This window comes from Seriola dumerili, unplaced genomic scaffold (assembly GCF_002260705.1).
Source record: "Seriola dumerili isolate Sdu_G_001 unplaced genomic scaffold, Sdu_1.0 BDQW01000047.1, whole genome shotgun sequence".
Lineage (NCBI taxonomy): Eukaryota > Metazoa > Chordata > Actinopteri > Carangiformes > Carangidae > Seriola > Seriola dumerili.
The window spans coordinates 284,916-305,321 of NW_019174302.1; the positions used below are offsets into that span (position 1 = coordinate 284,916).

The 20,406-nt window shown below is 43.7% G+C and overlaps 1 protein-coding gene across 1 annotated transcript in view; it reads right to left on the bottom strand.

Moving 5' to 3' along the window:
- Positions 1 to 2,026: 2,026 nt before the first annotated feature.
- adamts6 (ADAM metallopeptidase with thrombospondin type 1 motif 6) overlaps positions 2,027 to 20,406 on the bottom strand; it is a 62,727-nt gene continuing 44,347 nt past the window's right edge. Inside the window, exons 16-24 of the mRNA XM_022739874.1 lie at positions 17,848 to 17,971; positions 17,007 to 17,087; positions 14,649 to 14,812; positions 12,939 to 13,077; positions 11,084 to 11,213; positions 8,214 to 8,418; positions 7,943 to 8,119; positions 3,866 to 4,022; positions 2,027 to 2,136 (exon numbers count right to left, since the gene is read on the bottom strand). Of these exons, the coding sequence (XP_022595595.1) occupies positions 2,027 to 2,136; positions 3,866 to 4,022; positions 7,943 to 8,119; positions 8,214 to 8,418; positions 11,084 to 11,213; positions 12,939 to 13,077; positions 14,649 to 14,812; positions 17,007 to 17,087; positions 17,848 to 17,971 (1,287 nt within the window). The remainder of the gene's footprint in view (positions 2,137 to 3,865; positions 4,023 to 7,942; positions 8,120 to 8,213; positions 8,419 to 11,083; positions 11,214 to 12,938; positions 13,078 to 14,648; positions 14,813 to 17,006; positions 17,088 to 17,847; positions 17,972 to 20,406) is intronic.

Below are 20,406 nucleotides of genomic sequence, written 5' to 3' on the forward strand. Positions count from 1 at the left end.
AGAGCTGCCTCCAGAGATGGCAAGCAACACCAGTGTTAACTCTTGTCCCTATCACATCTTTATTTGTAGTTAGTTAGCCAGCTAAGTTAGCATGCTAACCAGCTAGCCCCGGCCCATCTCGTCACTTTCTGGTGGCGACTCACTGTAGCCTCCTGTAGCGCTGCTCAGAGGACGTATTACAACCTCTTGTCTTGTAAATGCAACAATGGCCGAAGCTCCTGGCAGAGAAAACTTACAAATAGCCCCTTTAACTTCAGGCTCTGTCTTGTAATTCAGAGTTTAAAATCATCAAAGATTTCTGACACTAACAATCTCCCATATGGTAAAGAGAGAAAAAAAAAGGTTAACAAACTGGAGCTACACTGTTTGTTTGTATCTGGTTTCACTTGCTAACAAACTGCTACGAATGCATAGCACAATAAAATAGGCTAATTAAGGCAGTTTATCTGTTAGCACTAAGGCTAACCATGAACATAATGCATGAGTCAGAATAGGACGTGTTCTTCCTGTTCTTTCCTTTCTGCCAGTGTTGCATGAAGGATTTTATAACTTCTGGACAGATCTACGCTAGCTGTCCCCCCCGTTTCCAGTCTTTATGCCAAGCTAAGCTAACTGACTCTAGCTTCACATTTAGCGCACAGACATGAAAGTGGTATCGATCTTCTCCTCCAACTCTTGGCAAAAAGGCGAACGAGCACATTTTCCAAACTATTCCTTTCACTCTTATCGGCACTGAAACCATTGCAGTCTCCGCTCCGCTGCTGAAACACAAAAATACGACGGCTGACCAACTTCCTGGTCGACAAGAGTAAGAAATAGTGACTGCACTGCGGTTCCAGTGAACAAGCTGCTTTGTAGAATATGCTCCTTCAAAATGAATCCTTCAATAGTGAACTGAAGCTCCTCGAGAGGATGTTTGGAAAAAGGCCAGTTTGGTAACAGTGTTTCATGTGGCCCAGGCACCGTCTGACAACATCTTCATACCACTACTCTGGACTGACACTGGGTGAACTTTCATTGGAGTATCAGGAACTAAGGCAACATCTGGGGAAAGAAAAAAATTATCTAAAAATTTTCCTATAACCACGTGATATTTTCTGGTCCGGGATTAACATTATAATATAATATACAAATCCTTACAGTATATAAGGGTTTAACGTATGTTACAGTATGTAATATTTTCATTCCAGCACAGAGACATTGAAATTCAATCACATTACATTCCCTTCCATGACAGTAGGCTACTATCTGACAAAAAAACATGATGAGAGGACAATATCTCAGCTCTGTTTGGAATTGTACAATAAATATACAGTACACTGATGGGGTTTCTCTGTCGTATTTGAGCGGTAAATTGTAAATAATAGTATTTACAGGAAAAAAGTGCACCGAAGCCAAAAGTCTGCCTGCCAATAGCACCATCACAGTCGTCCCAAAGACAGGAGTCCGACACGTTCAACTCCCAACCCCCATCCCCACCCCCCACCACCCCTCTTCTGGTGAGGAGTCCGCCCCTCCGTCTGTCCGTCTCCGGGGTAACATCCTCTGCGAGCGATGTGTCCAGCACTTTGGATTCATAAAAACAACAAACACGGAGGAAGACTAACAATGATATCAATAATTATTATTATAATAAAAATAACATCACCAACAAATAATCTTCCAAGTTCCACTTCACAGAAGTGAAAATTTAAAAAAACAAAACAAAACAAAAAAAAAAAGAGTTTGTGTCAGCGTTACGAGCTGAGCAGTGGTTTGGATTCCACCATGATGGAGGGCAGGAGGATCAGGTGTGACAAACAGGGAAAATCCTTACTTCTCTCCAGCAGATCTCTTCGTCCGTTTTCCACCGGTCCAGAGTTTTGTTTTCCAGTCTGCCCTGTTTTCTTCTTCTCTCCCTTTCAGTGCTGCTGTATCAGCTTCCCTCCATCTTTTCCTTGTCTTTCCCTCTCTCTCTCTCTCTCTCTCTCTCTCTCTCTCTCTCTCTCTTTCTCTCTCGCTACGTCTCGCTCTCGTGCTCCAGCGGTCAGTGCCCCTGGCAGGTCTTGCAGCACATCTGTCTGAAGTACGCTCGGCTGCAGAACTTGAACTTCAGCACCAGCGGGCAGTAGGCCACTTTGTTTACATCTTTGCATTCTGGAGAGAGAGAGAGAGAGAAAGAAAAGAGAGCTGGGTTAATTTTAACATGTTTTACATTAACTGTTCTCATGTTTTGTCATGAGTGAGAGGTGAACTTGCTTCTAGCCCCAGTTTTGTGCCTCTCACGCTGCTGCATTTTCTTATTGCGCAGCCTGAATCTTAAGTCTGGAAACGCTGCCTTCACATCAGGCATTCAGGCATCGCAGTCAGGAGGAATGCGAGTGTTTTAAACAGTCAAGTTTCATCTCGCTCATGTCTCAGGTCTATGTGACGCCTATCCTACGTTGCCATAGTGCAGAAGATCATTTAACAACACTTCCTGGTGATCTGGAGGTTTTTCTAGAAACCTCAAAGACTCTTCTAAACTTCTTCTTCAAACCTGTTTCCTGAGTCGAGTCTCTTCTTTTTTTTTTCCCCCCTTTTTGCTGACTGTCCACAAAAGAGGATTGAACATTCTCCTGCAGCACAATCCATGTCAAAACAACACTTTTAGTTTATAGGTTTGTAATGACTCCTGACAGCCTGCAATCGGATATGAAAACATTTTCTAACTAACATTACTGCCAACCTTTTTTTTTTGTTTTTTTTTTGAGGAAATTAAATTCTGTGTTTTTAAGACATTCCAGGACCGACAGATACTCTGCGGTACGTACAGATGTTTCTTTCTAATATAAAGTAATAATAAATATTTTGCTTGTGTTTTACAAAAAGAAACGGAACATTCGTCTTCTCGCTTCCCTGATTAGGACACACACTTGGAACCTGGGAAATGGGTTAAAAATATTTTTTTTATTGTTCACCAAATGGAATATTTTTTTTTCACCAGGTGTGTATTAGTTTGGAGAATCCGCTATGCTCAGCGCTGCGACTCAGATGTAATGATAATACATGAGAGGCACAACCTGGGGTTAACCTGCTGCAGCAGAGCTGGTGCATCTCCCTCGGGACTCGACAGAGTAAAACTCTGCAACTATACTTGGACGCAGAGGCTAAGACTGAGACAGATCCTGGCCTCGTTCGCTAACTGGGCTGTCTGCCATCCCTACGATGCACACTCACACACACACACACACACACAAACTGCCTGCTGGATGCCGGACAGGCAGTGCTCTAAATGCCTTATCACGATCAGAGTGTCTTCCCTTATTAGGCTTTGGCCCCTGCCTCCACAGAGCCAAATGAAACGAGACATTGCCTCACTGCTGTCCGTAAAGGAACAATTAGCCTACAGCTAATCCCATTAGCCAGCCTGTAAACGCTGCTCACGTTTTCCATTCAGCCTAATCGAAAGGCCCTTCTCTATGCATCTGAATAGCCATCCATCATGTGTAAGTGTATATGGAGGGTTGAGCCGTTTCGCTTTGACCAGGAGCCAACCTCACTGGAAAGATTAATGTAGCTGGCAAAGTGTAGAGGAGTGTGTCATCCAAGCGTGTTTAGGTCATAGTAGAACAGTGAAGATGAAGATAGAGACAGTTTATAACCTTTTCAGTTGGGGCTTTGTGTGAAAGCAATGCACATACGGTACAATAGGTATTCACATAAACCATCTGCCTCTGCGTTAGAAGGAGCGGCGGGTTTAAACAGAGGCCCGCGTCGCCACATTTTCTTCCCGAGCGTGATGAAAAGTAGCAAGCAGACAACTCGTCACACAGACGGGTCGAGCCGGCGCTGTTCCCATGTGACGGCAGGCTCAGAACGTGCACGATACATTCCGTCATCTTACCGTCGCCGTTAGAGATGGGGGTGGCATCGCACTTGCTCTCGCACTGCTGCATGTTGGTGGGTCGGAGGGACTCTGCGCACTCGTTAGACGGCTGCCCGGTGTAGGACAGACACTGGACCGTCCTCATCTGCTGGCCCAGGCCGCACTGCGCCGAACACTGTAACAGAAAACATCAAAGTGAGACTCATCGCACGTGCAGGAGTCAATCTTCTACTGAACTGAAACAAGGGAAATGAGGACCATCTTTTCTCGACACACATTCAGACACAACTTGATCCAGTCAACCGATCATCAGGGCAGCAAGAAGCCAGAGTCCCCTTCCCTTTTGTCCCCCCTTATGAGCGTCTGTGTTTCCCAACTCGGAGTAACCAGGTCGACTGTTGCCCACAAGCTTTTTCTCTGCACAGAAAGACTCATTTTTGTGCAAAAGAGAAAAGAAAAGAGAAACCTCTCGTTTCTCCGTAGGAATTTCTCTCTAATTCCTGAGCTGAGCCGCAACCAGTAGACATGGCTGAAGGAGACGGGGGTAAATCATCTCAGATGAAGTAATAAGGCCAAATCTATTAAGCGCTGCAAGCAGAAAGGCCATTACTAGAAAGTGGCTAAAACCTGGAATACCTTCCACTGACGACTGGATTGACATTATTTATGGTGTCGTTAGGATGGAAAGAATAACCGTCTTTGAAAATATGAGACTCACACTCGTCAGTCCATCATTTGTTTCATGTGAATCTCTCATTGAGGTGCGCCCAGACTTTCTGATTCTATTTAAGTTTTCTTTTCCTTCCTGTATTTTCATTTTATTCTTTTATTCTTCTTATTTTCTTTCGTATTATTTATTATGACTGTGTTTTTTTTTTATAATCCTTTGTTGGAACTGTTTAAATGAAGGGCACGGATAGTCAACATTTCTAGGTCTTATTACAATGACTACATGATTTGTTCATTGCCTTTGGAATAGACCCCTGCTGCATTCGGGGGATAATAATGCTCTAAGTTTTGAACCACAGTTCCCATAATTTGGGGGCTTTGGGAATGTAAACAGGAAGTATAATGTTGCCATGGAATCAGTGAGTTATGCTGTGGGCCACAACTTGAGCCCACCTTTTTTTTTTGCTTATATTTGGCGAAGTGCCACCATTAAAAGTTAGCCGAATTAGCTGTTAGCAGTTCCCGTTTGCAGTGCACCCATGGGTGTACAGATGGCGATCACTGGATTTCTCTGATACTGAAGAAAAACCTAAAAATGTGACGTTTCTCAGGCAAGTTCTGGAGCTAGAGGAGGCATCTTTTTTTCCGTGATTTCAAAGCAGATTTATGGATGTTTATTTGATATGCGCATCATAGATGATGATATCCCCCGGTACTGTAAGTCACACTGAATCTAAAAATATGTATATCATGTGTGTGTGTGTGTGTGTGTGTGTGTTCAGATTTGACTGAGTTATGACTCTGAGGTAATGTTGCAGCAATCAGGCGCAGCAGGTTTTTAAAGTACCTTAATTGGCTCCATGAGCTGTGTCATGGACCGTGACCGTGTAGGTGAGCAGGCCAAATCAGCAGAATAATAAAGTAACAAGTGCCACAACTCCAGAGGCAAAGCCACAAAAAGAAAAAAAAGTATCAAGCAGGTGCAATGAAACCCCCTCTGTGCTGCACTCATCACACAGGAAGTGATTTTACGGTTAAATAGAATAAACAGGACCGGTGTAAAAATGTAAGTCACATCCACAGTTTGTCTATTTTTAAACCTATTTTCAGTTTTCACGTATTCAACAGGCCAAGGTTTGACTGACCTAATGTCATCTGGCTCAAGTTAAGGCCAAATGGCTGGGAGTCCATTTCACTGACCGACCTGCAGTTGCTGGACTCGTCTTGACCTTCAGAAGTGCCCGTGATATATGACGATATGACATGATAAGTGTTCAACAAAGGTCACGTGGGCCAGAACATGACCTCAGCTCGGCGGTTTTGTTTTGTGTTTGTGCTGCTTGACTTTAAAATGCGTTTCCTTGAATTTACACCTTTTATTTTGTGTTAACTTGGTTGTGTTTGTTTCTATATTGTCCTCCCTATATCTTTTATTTCCTTCTTTCTCTGTTCCTTTTTCTATGTACAACTTCTGTTTTGAAACATTTCAAGAACTTGTTTAGGTGCGTCTCTCTTCCTATTTCTATTAAATTCATTTGCATATCACAGCTTCACAGTATTACACGTCTGTAAAGACGCCTTCTTCAGCACATTGTCCACATCAGCTCCATTTTCTCAGAGAAGGAAGCAAAGACTGGATTTGATGGATTCGCCTTGACCACAGAACAAAAGGAGAAAATGTTTTTCGACGTGTGAAAAAGCTGTTGTGTCGAACCCGATGTGCACCTGCATATCTTTGTCTGACTTCCATCGATGCGCCAGGTGACATAAAAACTTAGGTTGGTTCTATGGGTGGCCATTAAACTCCTTTCCAGAAGAGTAAAAAAAAAAAAGGAAAAAAGACAGACCACAAAAACAAATGCAGACGGTGCCAACACACCTTCGGCAAAACACAAGCCTCAAATAAATCTTCAAAATTAATCTACTTTGGAAGCACTGAGAAATAACACACACACCCGTCAGCCATCACTGTGTGTGTGTGTGTGTGTGTGTGTGTGTGTGTGAGTGTGTGTGTGTGCGCCCATGTACGAGTGTGTGATGTGAGCCCGGCCATCAACAAACGGCCGCCTCCCGCTGACGAGAGAACTACCAGGCTTTCTGTCACCTTCACTGATCCTCTGTGGCTGCCTCAGATCAGTGGGCCCCGCATGTCATCCCTTCCCAATTAGAGAGTCTTTATTAGGGCCCGCTGCCAGCCATGACAGATGGTGTACGTCAATGGTGTGACTTAAGTGGGATTTGAACCGGTGACCTTTTGGCCTGGGAGACCGGGCGTTCTGTAGCTGGCTACAATCTCCCCTTTCTGACGCTTGGAGGGCCGGAGCAGCGAGGGGCCGGAGCAGCGAGGGCGAAGCTTTTAATTACAGCCGAAAAAAAGAAAAAAGAGGGAGAGGGCTGCACGCACACACACACACACACACACAAACGTCTGCAGTGCATGAGAAAGTGCTGCGTAAGAGCAGACTCCAGCTGTTGCTCTACGAGGTATTAACCTCGGCTCAGCGTGGCGAGCAGCCCGCTCTTTGATGGAGCACGCTGAGGTTATCAGTCAGCTCTGCTTTGTTTACGACCGTTATTGGCACTGATTGAATTGTAAAAGCGTGTTACTGCCGTTTGCGGACGGCACATGTGGCCGTTATGAGAAGAAGCAGAAGAAGAAGAAGAAGAAGCAGAGGGCTGCGACCTAGACTGCCTGACTCTTGACCTCTGACCTGTGACCTGAACAACGCAGGCGGCGCCCACACCATGACATCACACGCGCAGGATCGTGGAGTGATCCGCTCAGCCGTCTTTCTAAACATCAGAGCGAACTGTTTAAAAATTCCACTTTTACACCAAATTATTAACAAATCCTACAAAATAACAAGCCATACTTTCTGTGGATACAACTCTCTGTGACGCACGTTTCTCTGGCGTCCGCTCACTAACATGAGTCAGCTGTGTTGCAGAGCGTTGCTGTGCGCACTAAGTCATGTCAGGGTGAACCCGGTGAATGCTCCTCCTCCTCGGTCTTCCTCTAAATCGTGTTCCTGGAAGTGATAGAGAGGCCTGGGCTGAGGCAGAGATAAACTTCAAACAGCCAGGAGGATATTACTGCCACTGATCACACACTCCAGGCCTGCTGGAGCACTTGGACTCGCACACACAAACACAGGCCTCTACGTGCACGCACACACGCATGCGCACGCACACACACACACACACACACACACACACACACACACACACACACACACACACACACGTCACAGGCCTGTATGTCATCCAGGTGTAAATTACACTAACCATCCACCAACACATGGAACCTATCTGTGCATCTTTTGTCTTTTAAACATTCGAGCTGTCCTTTTAAAGGATTAACCGGCGCGCTGTTGTTTGGGCAGATCGCTGACACCGCGCCGTGATGTGGAGGAGGTGCCGTCCTACCTGTCCCCATTCACCAGGGATCCAGCGAGGAGGAGGACAGCGTCCTAAACTGCAGCGGATTCGGACCGGAGGTTTGTTGTGGCTCGGGCAGTGGGCGGGCGGGAAGGTCTTCGTCAGGTCGCTGCTCCTACACAAGGCGATGCGGTGCTTGTAGCCGGGGCCACATTTCGGCGTGCACTGAAGGAGGAGGAGGAGACGTAAGAAGAAGAAGAAGAAGAAGATCTCGACAGCATGATGAGCTAAAGAGAACAGCTTCAGATTATCGCCGTACCTCGGACCAATCCAGGGTGACCCACTTTGGCGGGCAGGACTGGTTGTTGCAGGACTCGCGTTCGATAGGTCGGTGGGTCAGACAGTGGGTGTCCTCCAGCGTCTCCTCCTCAGCAGGGCCAATCTTCCTGATGCACAGGACTGTCCTCGTCCTCATCCCGCCGTCACACGTCTTCCCACACTCCGACCAGTCGCCGATGAACCACCTGGAGGAGAGAGACGCGAGTTAAAAGAATGGAGGCTGGCGTCGTTACTCCAGATACACTTGATTGCAAACAAGCTATTGATAATATTGGAGTGTAAAAATCACATAAGCGTGACTTTATCAAGGATCAATCACCAAAGGGCGTCAAAGCTTTAATACTTTTTTGGTACGAGCTGAAACACGTCCACAGTTCTGAGAATCAGGCCAAATTCATAATCTTTACCTCTTGGAGTTTTCAAGAAAAACACGTTCATACCTCTCAAAGTCAGGTACCGAAAGTTTCATAACGGCACTAATATGGAAACATTTCAAACACCACCCGCCCTGAGCGGGGGCCCCAAATCCTCAGGTGACCCCTAAAGCCCCAGGTCCACCTTATGTCAGCCGGTGTGTGGTAATTAACTGCAAATTTGTTGGGGAACACACACCAATAAAGTGCAAAGTAAAATGAAAAAAGGGGCGTTGACAAGGAAGCAGGTTCATTTCACTGTGGAAACTTTTTTGGGGAAATACAATTATTTACCATCGTGACACGAGTTAGACGAGAAGCTCGACTCCACTTTCATGTTGAAGTATGAAGCTGTTAAACACGCCACCGCTGATAAAGACTATTTCACAAAATGTCAAACCGGGACTTTATTAGCAGTGAAACTATTTGCAGCGTAAGAGAAAACCTCGTTTACTGCAGCTAGACACAATATTATAGTAACATCTAATTGTTTAGTCTACGAGATGATAAACAGTAGTAAAGAAGAGGCCAAACGTGACGTCTTTAAACGTCTCATTTCGTTCAACCATCCACCAAAGATATTTACAGGTTTGACTGAGAAGCACTTATGTTTTACAGGCAGACTCAGGAGAATATTTGACATTCTTTCACTGTTTTATCTTAAAAAGCGCCTGAGACGACGAATCGATTATCACAACGTTTCCTGTTAATCGACGAAATCGAAGAATCAGCTCTTGGTTTCAGTCCTTGTGACGTACGAGTCTCCGGTTCTCCGTGTGGAAATGAAACTTTAACGTTACAACATGAATGAACTCTCATGACCTGGCGGACAGGTGACCACTGTGTGGCCATGCCATGCCATGCCATGCCAGGCCGCCTCCAGAAAATCAGACCCAGTGCTGTGCTGTTCGCTCCCCCTCCCTCCCCTGCCCACACACTTCAGAATTAATATCATAAAACTGCCCAGACAACAGCCCCCCCCCCCTCCCCAAACACATCCAGCCTGTGAGATATTACATCATCTGGAAGAATGTATACAGAATTAACAACGTGTTCAAACATCTGTGTTAGCTTTCATTACTCCAGCCCATAAAACTCTATTCTAAAACAATCGTGTTTACACGGTCTCCTTCAGCCGGCCTTTTCCTGAGGCTGCAGACGGGGGTGTTTGCCTCCCTAACAGACACAGATGCCATGTGTGCACTGTAACTCAATACACGCATGCACGCACACACACACACGCACGCACACACACACACACACACTGCCACAGCCTTCAAGTATTAATCAAAACAAATGAGATACCACAAGTCTGTGTCCACTGAATACAGATGTGAAAACAAATAACCCAAGACTGAATGTATGAAAACAAATTACCACTTATACAGTAGATTTACGATACTATCAGTTTTTCTGGCCCGAGACGCGGCTGAAAGACACCGACACTCGCTCTCATACGCGGACAGTCTGAAACTAATTAACGTGATGCATTTAATCCCTCTTTTTACAGACATGATTGAAGCGAGTCTGGCCACGCTTCCAGCCACAGCGCAGGGGGTTTTACGGACATTTGGCCACCAAAACACAAGTTCATATTCCACCTGTATACGTGTATATTACCCCTGGAGGATCGGGCGAAGGAGCCAAAACAATCAAACACAGGTGGTTATTTTCAGGGCTCTTATTTTTGGCACGAGGCAAACATTGAAAATAGTTAACATATGCCATTATAAATCACGGCCGTTTTATTTCATTATTTTCTTCCAAACACATTTTACAACCAGGGCTCATTGAAGGCAAATTAATATCACGAGTCAGCCTCATTTTTATGGAGGGTTTTTCTTTTGAAGGCGTTAACTTAAAGCTGCTACACTCAATATTTTTTTTTATATGAACAATGGATCAAATGTGTGTGTGTGTGTGTGATGTGGAGGGTGTCGCTGGTGGTGACAAACCCGCAGGGGGGGGAGTCATCGCCTGACGCAGTTTTCCTCGTGGCGTTTTAGCGTCTCTTCGCTCACTGTTTTGGTTTTTTAACAGGCTGCAAACTTTCACTGGTTTGGTTTAATCTTGCAGAAACTTTTCTCGTCTTATTAACGAAGTGCTTTACAACACGTCACCACAATCACCATCACATCCACACACTGGTGCTGAGTATATATACAACAGCACTGAACGAAGCTGGAGAACAGGACTTGAAAGAGTGATTAATTAATCAATGTAAAAATAACTGATGGCCATTAATGAAGGTGATGATGGTAATCTATTAATTTAAGTCATATATCATCTGAAAGTGTCAAGAATTCTCCTTAAACGTGACGAGCAGCTGCTTCTCTGTGTTTGATATCATTGTAAATTTAACATGTTTGGAAACGAGCTGTGGGAACTTAGTCATCACTTGATACCGACACAGTGATGGAGGTTGAGTGATACGTACTCTGGGGGACACGGCTCAGTGTTGCAGTCCCTCTGGTTCTCTGGAGGTTTGCTGTCTGGGTCACAGTAGCTGTTCTGCACCACCGAGTTGTCGTCCAGCCTCTTACACACCACCTCCTGCTTCTGGGAACCTGCAGAGAGTGGGGGGGGGGGGGCTGATCAATAAGGCCGCACAGAGCTCAGCTGATCTCGCACATTAAACCCCCGCAGAAACATGGAAGCCGGACGCCGTGTCGAGCGCTGTTTGAGCGGAGATGGTATCGCTTTCAGTCTGTAGTAAATCCAGACATGTAAATTCCTGATTCTTTGCAGGATATCTTGGCAAATCACTTTTACAGAGCGGAGAGCTCTTTACTTTGGCTTCTGATGGAGAGAGTGAGGGCTACCGTATCGGTGTCACACCTCCCACTGTGTGTGTGTGCGTGTGTGTGTGTGTGTGCGTGCGTGTGTGTGTGTGTGTGTGTGTGTGTGTGTGCCATACCAACTCAGAAAGGGTCTGTTTGGACCCTCGTGGGACATATCCCACAGCAGACTTGTCTGGCAGCTGAAATGAGATATGGATGTGTGTGTGTGTGTGTGTGTGTGTGTGTGTGTGTGTGTGTGTGTGTGTGTGTGTGTGTGTGTGTGTGTGTGTGTGTGTGAGTATAGAAAATCTACCCATCTGTGCTTGAAGTGAAATACAGGGGAAAAAGAGTTTCAGTTGTAAGGCTGTCAAAAGGTGTTTTTCATGGATTTTATTAGCGTGGTGATATATTAAACAACACTTCATGATTAGCTGAGCTAGCTGTATCGAATGGGTGAACGATTAAATAACATTTTTCTGATTTAAAGCTCCGTGCGGCTCGGAGACACACCGTAGACACAAATTAGATCATTTGGATCAACAATGCAAAGGCATGTTTATGACGCTGGAAGGCCGTGTGTGCTTCCCCATCTAAGGCATAGCTTCAAACTTCTGCTCTGGACTTGGAAATCCTTCCTCAGAAAAACCCACATGCTTATTCAGTCATGCTTTTACAAAATATTACAAACCCGTCCAGGCCACGCTTGACAACTGGGAAGAAACACTATTTATTGTTACATGAAACCCATTGCTTTTGGGCTAAAAGGTTTGGTTTAGTCATTCTTGAGGCCATGGTCAACATTTCGCTGCGGTTTCAGATTTTGAATGTTTGACTTTGTAGGACAAGCGCTCTGGAAGAGCGGCCGTATCTGTGTGCAGCGCTGGTAAACCAGAAGCTATGCAGAGCAGCTCATTCACAGAAATTACACCATATTCATTACTCTGGCTAAAATATGGAAAATATACATATTGAATTTATTAGAGGGCTGAATCTCCGGGCTATAAAGTAATGATTTTGGAAACCCATCTCAAATTATGATACTGGGTTTCCACACACTGCTCTTCAGCATTTGTGGAATTATTGGTTGGGGAAGATTTACAGAATGACACACACACACACAAGATATGAAGTATTAAATATTTGAGAAGGTTAGAAATATTCAAAAAGAATTTAAACACCCACAACGTGTTATGGTATTCAACACCAAAATGCTTGGAGTGCTCTTTTTCAAAAGGCAAACAGGCCACCGGAGCTCAGCAGAAGGTCGACACTGAGAAGACAGAATCCTTCTCTCACAAGAAAAATACGCTTTGCAGTTAAACGGTTCTCTGCTTAGAATAAATTCTGTATAATGTGACAATCGATTAAAAAATAAACAAAAAAAAAAGAGATCAAAATGCCAATTTGGCACCTTAATATTAATATAGAATAATTTAATGCATGAAAGATTGTAAAGTGAGCTGCCTTTGTGGAGTGCAACAGAAACAGACGAGGCTTCCGGCGCTGACTTACCTCCGGCGCAGGTGGCCGAGCAATCGGACCAGGGCAGGTGGTGCCAGGAGAAGCCCACCTCGTTGTCGCCGCTTCCTGTGCGCTGGATGGGCACGTTGAACTTGTAGCGTATTCCCATGTTCTGTTCCTGAAGGAGGACCTGAAACAAGGAGCGCAGCAAATAAAAAGGTGAGGAGAGGAGGAGGAGGAGGAGAAGTAGCATGGCTGGTCATGCAGAGTGGACTCACACTGACTTATCACTAACTAGTTAAGGTTAGAGTTGTGTTCGTGTCCACCTGACCGATAAAAGCCCCATAATTCACTCGCCTTAGCTCTGTTTTGGTCTCCACCGACTCCTAAGAGAAACATCTGGCTCTTTAAGCTGCTAGCTAGCTGCTAACAAAACAAAAAACACTACAGTTGTACAAAACCGTAACCATGAGCTGAAGGATGCTAAACATGAGGGGGGAAGTTCAGAATCAGACCCCTTTCACATGATCCATTGGTAACATTACAGTATTGATCCTAGCAGTGTGAACAGTCCAGATCAGCGGTGGGTTTATATCAGTCTGCTGGATGCAGAAACTGAGGAAGTTAAGCAAAGCTTTGCAAAGCCGCAAAGAAATGGCTAGCGGTCGAGCGGTCAGTTGCTTGTCTATTCCAATGGTGCTGTGTGGTCTGGTATGTTCAACATTCATGTCAAGGCAGAAACCACCGAATATTATGGCAAGGAATTGTACAGTTGCCTCACATAACACACAATCATGTGCTGAAACCCATTAAAAAACATAAACGCATGCACGCGCAGACTTCCCATACAATGATACAGACACTCACTAAATCAAGTGACATTATGTTTCCACTCAACCAAAATGTTTTCTTTTCAATATCTTCATATAAATAGCTTTCAACCTCCAAACCACTGGCTGAGGGTCATCTAAGGTCAGCACCCAGATGTGTGGGTTTCAGTGGACTGACGCAGACCAACAGCATGAAGTGGAGACGACTCAATACAGAGCTGCAAAGTGAGAGGGGTTATTTCAGATGTTCCTCTGATAGACAGTGTTACTGCTGGTAGCACAGAGATGAAACTAACATCTCAACCATCGATACAAAAGATGAGCGAAGTCCAAAGTCAAAGGGACGAGCCTGTGTGCACAAAAACTTAAAGGTACCATGTGAAGATTTTGTCCACTAGTAGAACAATGTTTGTATGAGCTGAGCCGCAGTTTGTTTGTATCTCACGACAACGCAAATTCATATGAAGTAAAAATGTAGGTTTTAAAATATGTTAAAACATGTAAACATACTACGTTATGAACATGACTTTGTTTACTTACAAGAAAACACCGCAGGATACCTTTAAGGACAGAAGTCAACTACGACTTTTAAGGATGAAAACATCCGATCGCTGAGCTTGAACGTTTTGTTGCATGTGCTGCTAACAGCAGAAAATCAAACTTATGTTTTTGGAGAAACCCGATAAAAACAAAAACATTGAGCAGCTTAAATCAGGTCACTGGGTCAATTCTACACCGTTTACATCCCGACAAAACATTCGCGCCTCTGACATCGACATAGCGGCGTTGGCGTTGGAGTCAGCAGCCACGTCGATTTCTAATTTCTGTGATTTCTAAGAGGCAAAGTTGAAATAATTAACATTAACCTATATAAACATTAAATCATCCAGAAGACATCTCTGTGTTTAGGGACAATGAAATGTTGTATTACCATGACAACCAGGTTTTCAGTGGTAGCTCCCAACGCCTCTAAAGACTCCGGTTCATCAGAGGGTCTCTTGTAGTGGAAGGCCGTACCTGCGATGTCGAACTTCCTGGGCCAGTCAATGGTCCACGCTCCATTGATGTAATAATCGTCCTCCTCAGACTTCAAAGCTACGTAATCACAGAGACCGAGAAACAACCGTCAGGAAGACGAAATCAGAAGCAGACAGGAACGGAAGCTGAGACAATCATTTGACGTGATGTCACAGCCGTCGTTCATCTTCACCCCCCCACCCCCCAACAGACTGGGCAGAAACACACCGTAAAATGAAGACAGTCACGTGCACCAACACGTACATACGTCTAATTTAGGAAGAGAAAGAAAACACACTTCAGGTGAAAGCCTGGACGAACCTCGTGAATACCGCTCCGTCTGGTTGTCAAAACAAAAGTTGGTCTCCAAGCACAACAGATCTGAAAATATCCACTTTCTCTGCATTGACGTGGGGCCAAATTGAGGAGAAATGATCCAACCTCTTGCTATTCTGTCTCTCTGGCTCGCGCTCTCCAGATTCCCCCTCTGCTGCATTTACGCAGATTAGATGAACAACAGTTCACTCGACTTTTAACGCACCTCAATTCTCTTCTCAATAAATTAATTTTCTTGCACATCTGGCACCTGTGAGCATCTGTGACTTTGTTATTTTTGAAAAGTGCAGTTTACAAAAGTCTTCACAAGTACTATCTTTGCATTAACCCACTTAGTTTTTGCTTTAATAAAACATTTTTAAAAATGCAAACTTTGCTGACCCAAATAGCACGGACTCAGACGATGCTACAAAAGCAAAATATTATCTTTATCAATGGGGTCACAGATGAAATTCATAATAAAGTTACAAATTGCTTGGAAGGGAAAATCTAGCCCGACACAACAGCCAAAATTGCACTCTTTAAACTTTGATATATAGACATCATATCCTCCATAATCCTGGTGGACCAGGCAGCTGTCACCAAGGCCCTATAAATCTGATGCAGCTCTCCGGTTCAAAGTGTAACTTAAGCCCTCCATCAACACCATCCGCTATAAATTCAACACGCTGTCACATGTCTGTCTCTACTTAATGAAAAGACACAGAACCGGGCTTAATTGAATCCGGTTGTTTGATTGTTTTGGTTCTGACGCTGCCAGTGGTGCAAACAGTTTTTGTTTAGTCTGGAATGGAACGGACGAGTTCGTTGCCAAGACGATATCACACATGCAAAGATCCAGTGAGGGGTTTTTAAAAAAAAAAATTTCTCCTTCTTATGGCTTCACATTAGAGATTAAATGATGGCACTTTCTAATTTGCTCTTGACAAAGACACAAGGAAATCCCTGGATATGTGGTTGACAGAACAGAACACATAATATGAAACAGCTTGATGTCGCAAATTGCCAATTCATAACACTGTAGTGAATTACAGGGTCTGCTGAGACTGATGGAGAGATAATGAAACAAGATAAACTGTCTACAGACATGCTAGCTGGCTCTGTGCAGCTGCACTTTACCTAGACGCGGTGGTGTTTTGAGCTAACTGCTACCTTACCATGCTAACATGCTAGTATGCTCACCGACTGTAGTTTAGAGCTAATTAACAACTGATAATTAGCGCTCGAGTCAAAGTCGTTCGTTTTTGCAGATGCAGTATTAGGTCATTAACCAAAGCAGACAATCATCCTCTTTCAAAACCACAAATACCATGATCTCATGATGGCACAAGAGAGAAAGTTAAGGGAGTGAAAAATGTCATTAGGATTCATTCCTCGGGGGAACACAAATGATGCATTGTGCATCAATCCATCCAGTAGATGCTGAGATATTTTATTTTTGTGTTCTGTTTACAGCACTACAGGAAACGTCAGGGGATCACTAAAGTCATTAGGATTTATCCTCTGGGAACCATGAATATCTGTACCAAAACGTCATGGTGATCCATCGTTACTGCAAAACAAAAATATCAATCTCATGGTGGCGCTAGAGGAAAAAGTAAGAGGGTCACCAAAGTGTTTAGGATTCATCCTCTGGGAACCATGATTGTCTGTACCAATAGTCAGGGGGATCCTTCTGGGAGACATGAATAATTTTACCAAATTTCACGGTAATCTGTGAAGTAAAAAAACTCACTGAAAAACAAAAATATCAACCTGTTAGTGGCTCTAGATGAAAAGTCAGGAGATAATCAAAGTCAGATATTTCAGCAGACCAACACTGACATCCCTAGAGCCCTGCCAATGACGTGGCTAATAACAAGAAGGGCCAAAAAGAATAGTGCATTTTTAGTCTAATTATCAATGTGACTTACTCATTTTCGAGGCCATCACTCACCAATATAATTCTTGGACATGGCAACTTCTTTAATCTCGATGTGAACTGATCCTTTTGGGATCTGAACCACCTCCATGTAGCCTGGAAGACAAGGACACTCCTCATTAAAGTGGTATTTCTCCCCCTCCCTCCAATTCTGACGTATTTCACATCACAGAGGAGACAGAAAGTCACATATCATATTCGGTAGGAGTACCTATAGAATAAATTCCAAATCGCCGAAAAAGGACAAAGCAGGAGGACAAAACAATCCCCTCCTTTTTTCTTTTTTTTTTTATGTCCAGACACACATGCACACACAGTATTTTTAGATGGTTTACTTGCCATACCATAGAAGGAGAAGAGTTTTCTCTCTCCTGGTCTCTATAGACGACCTCAGGCTACAGCCAACGCCTGGCCCCTATCTCTACTCCCGATTTCTTCACTCCATGATGTAATTAATGGGAAAAATATTATGTTTTGATCCATATTCTGACAACATAATTCTAAACAGCCAAAAACATATGCTCTGTTGGTGAGTGACAAAGGTGAAAAAGGCACATGTCCATGAAAGATGATCTCCCTGGCTTCAGGGATGTGTTGGATTTTGGACAAAAGTCGCTTTGCCAAAAAGGACAGTGAGTTATTTTGTTTTTTTTTTTCACGGTCATCTCCGGTGACTTGAAGTTTGTCACATGTGGTCATCAAACCAAAACACGCTCTCTGCTTCTCCCTTTTTCACACCGAGTGAATCAAAGAGGCCTGAAAGCTGCTGTACAACACGTCAGCGCAGATCTAACGGAAAGCCATTTAAAAGCCTCTCGTCCCAAAACAAGCGCGTCCGCAGTCAGATGTGTTTTACCTCCTCTGGGTAAAGACTCGTTGAAGAGCCCCTCGGTGGCCTCGCAGGTGCTGCCGTCCCCTCCGCACACACGGCATCGATCTTCTTTAGCGTCGGATCCCAGGATGTTGTCGCAGCCCACGTGCTTGAGAAAGAGAGTGAAGCATTGTTTTAATTGAAGGCTGGAAAAAATGGATTCCAGATTTGGAAATAAATATGACTTTATATTGCAAATCTCCTAAAGTCAGATTTCTACATGGATTAAATAAATAAATTATACAGTTATGTGTGTACTGAGCCTTATGGGTGCTGGTAGGTGGCTAGCTGTTTCCCCCTGTTTCCAGTCTTTATGCTAAGCTATGCTAAGCAGACATGAGAGTGGTGTTGTGGTAGAAGGCAAATCAGCATATTTCCCAAAATATAATGTACTATTACTTGAAATACCATGAAACCTGTTCCTTTAAAAAACAAAAAGAAAAGCTATCAGATATATAATCAGAAAGTAAAGTACATTTACTGAAGTTCTTTACTTACTTATCGGTGTTTTAATGTACTACAAGTGTGGAATTTGTAAGGATTCATCTGTCGTTATTCTATATTTTTCTTGTTGTTAACAAATACCATGACACAAATACCGTCATGACGTCAGCTAATAATAACATCAGTCTTATCCTGAACACAACTGCACTCATACAAACACTTACAGCTGTAATTGCTGGTTAACGAGCAGGTTTTTACATGTAATCATAGGAAAGCTCATAAAAAATGATGGACTCCAAGTGTTTAAACTTGCCAGTGTAACAGATATAAAATTGTTGGCCTTCAAATACATTTCAAAATGGAGGCCGTATGGAGTCCATTAAAACTTTATCTGTGCTCAATTTGTAGTGATTGCTTCATCGCTGCTTGATTGGTAATGTCTGTCACAGACTGAAGCCGAGTTCTTCTTCAGCATCAGATCCTCAGCAAGTTCACTCGTAATGTTTTAGTACATTTAAAATCAAAACTACTATACGTTTACTTGGAGTATGTTTATGTTGTACACTTATTGAATTTTACAGTGTTTCTATGTCTGGGCTGAATGTACGTTATGTTTTTAAGTTTAAACAACAACGGGACACTTGAATAGTAACAGACATTAAATCATTCACTCTGCAGTGAGCAGGACATTGAGCTTTCAGACACTGACAAATCATCATCATGTTGCATCATCTCCACCGGGTGTAGAGTCAAAACAATCCCACAATGCAACAGAGCCCATTGCATTGTGGGGATTGTCAGGAGGCGGAAGTGTACAAACCATGGAGACGCCTCCTTTTTTTCTTTTCAACTGTGTGGATTTTATAAGGCACGCATATTAGAGCTGCAACAGTTAGCTGATTAATCAATTAGTCGATCGAGAACTGATCTGTAACTAATCTGATAATGTGGCAAAGTGAAAAGATCCTCAGACAAAACAAGACATTTATTAACATCAACAAGGACTCTGGGAAAATATGATTTATGGACCAAACAATGAACGGATTGATCGCATACGACTGAGTAAAGCGGATGGATGTAGTGTAGAGTAAACAGGGAGAGATGTCAGACACAGCTCCAGTCTGAACTGTCTGATAACAACTTTATCAACTTAATACTGTGTGACAATACAACCGGGAGGATTACTGTTGTCACTGACACGTCCACTCCTCCTCTGGACCTCCCCCGGTTCTATCTCTCCTCTCTCTCTCTCTCTCTCATTTCAAGTCCGTCTCTCTCTCTCTCTCTCTCTCTGTCTCTCCGGCACATGTGCACAACATAGCAGTTTTGAGTGTTTCTGACAGCTTTCCAAGCAGACAGTGTTCCAGAGATTTATCACGGTGTGGCAGCGAACCCAGAGAAGCCAGCCTCTGAAATAAAACGACGTGCTGGACTCAGACTGGAAATAAACCTGTAATGCTCCTTTGGTAGGGAATATTCCACCTCTTAGAGCTCTCTTCCCATTAAAACACACACCATGTTGTGTTTTTATATTAGAATCAGAGTAATGTTGTGGGCACAGACACAACATTTTCATGCCAAACAGGAATCAAATTGTACGGTCAGGTGGAAGTCAAAGCAAATACTTAAAGCGAGGAACCAAAAAGTTATTTCAGCTGCATCTCAGAAAATACACACACACAAAAAAAAAATCATCTCCACACACACACACACACACACACACACACACACACACACACACACACACACACACTGTACAAAGTGATTTATGCTCATGAAAACAGAGACAGCACCAACTGCCAACTCCTTTCAATAAAATGTTATTTTGCCTTGTTATTAAATCGGCCTTTTCAAATATATATAAATCATTATTCAATCAAAACAATGATTTTTGTGTTTTATTTATCACAAAACAATCCTGGTCGAGGCTGCAGAGCCCTGATAAGAGTCAGACAGACCAATGCCCGTCATTCGATCACTATCAGCCACAATCAGCGACTCAAAGGTCCGATTGTTCTTCACCGGAGAATGGTGCGGTTCTGTGCAGCCGTGTTTACGAGGCACGGAGGCCGAGGAAACTCTCTCCAGGTCAGCTAATGT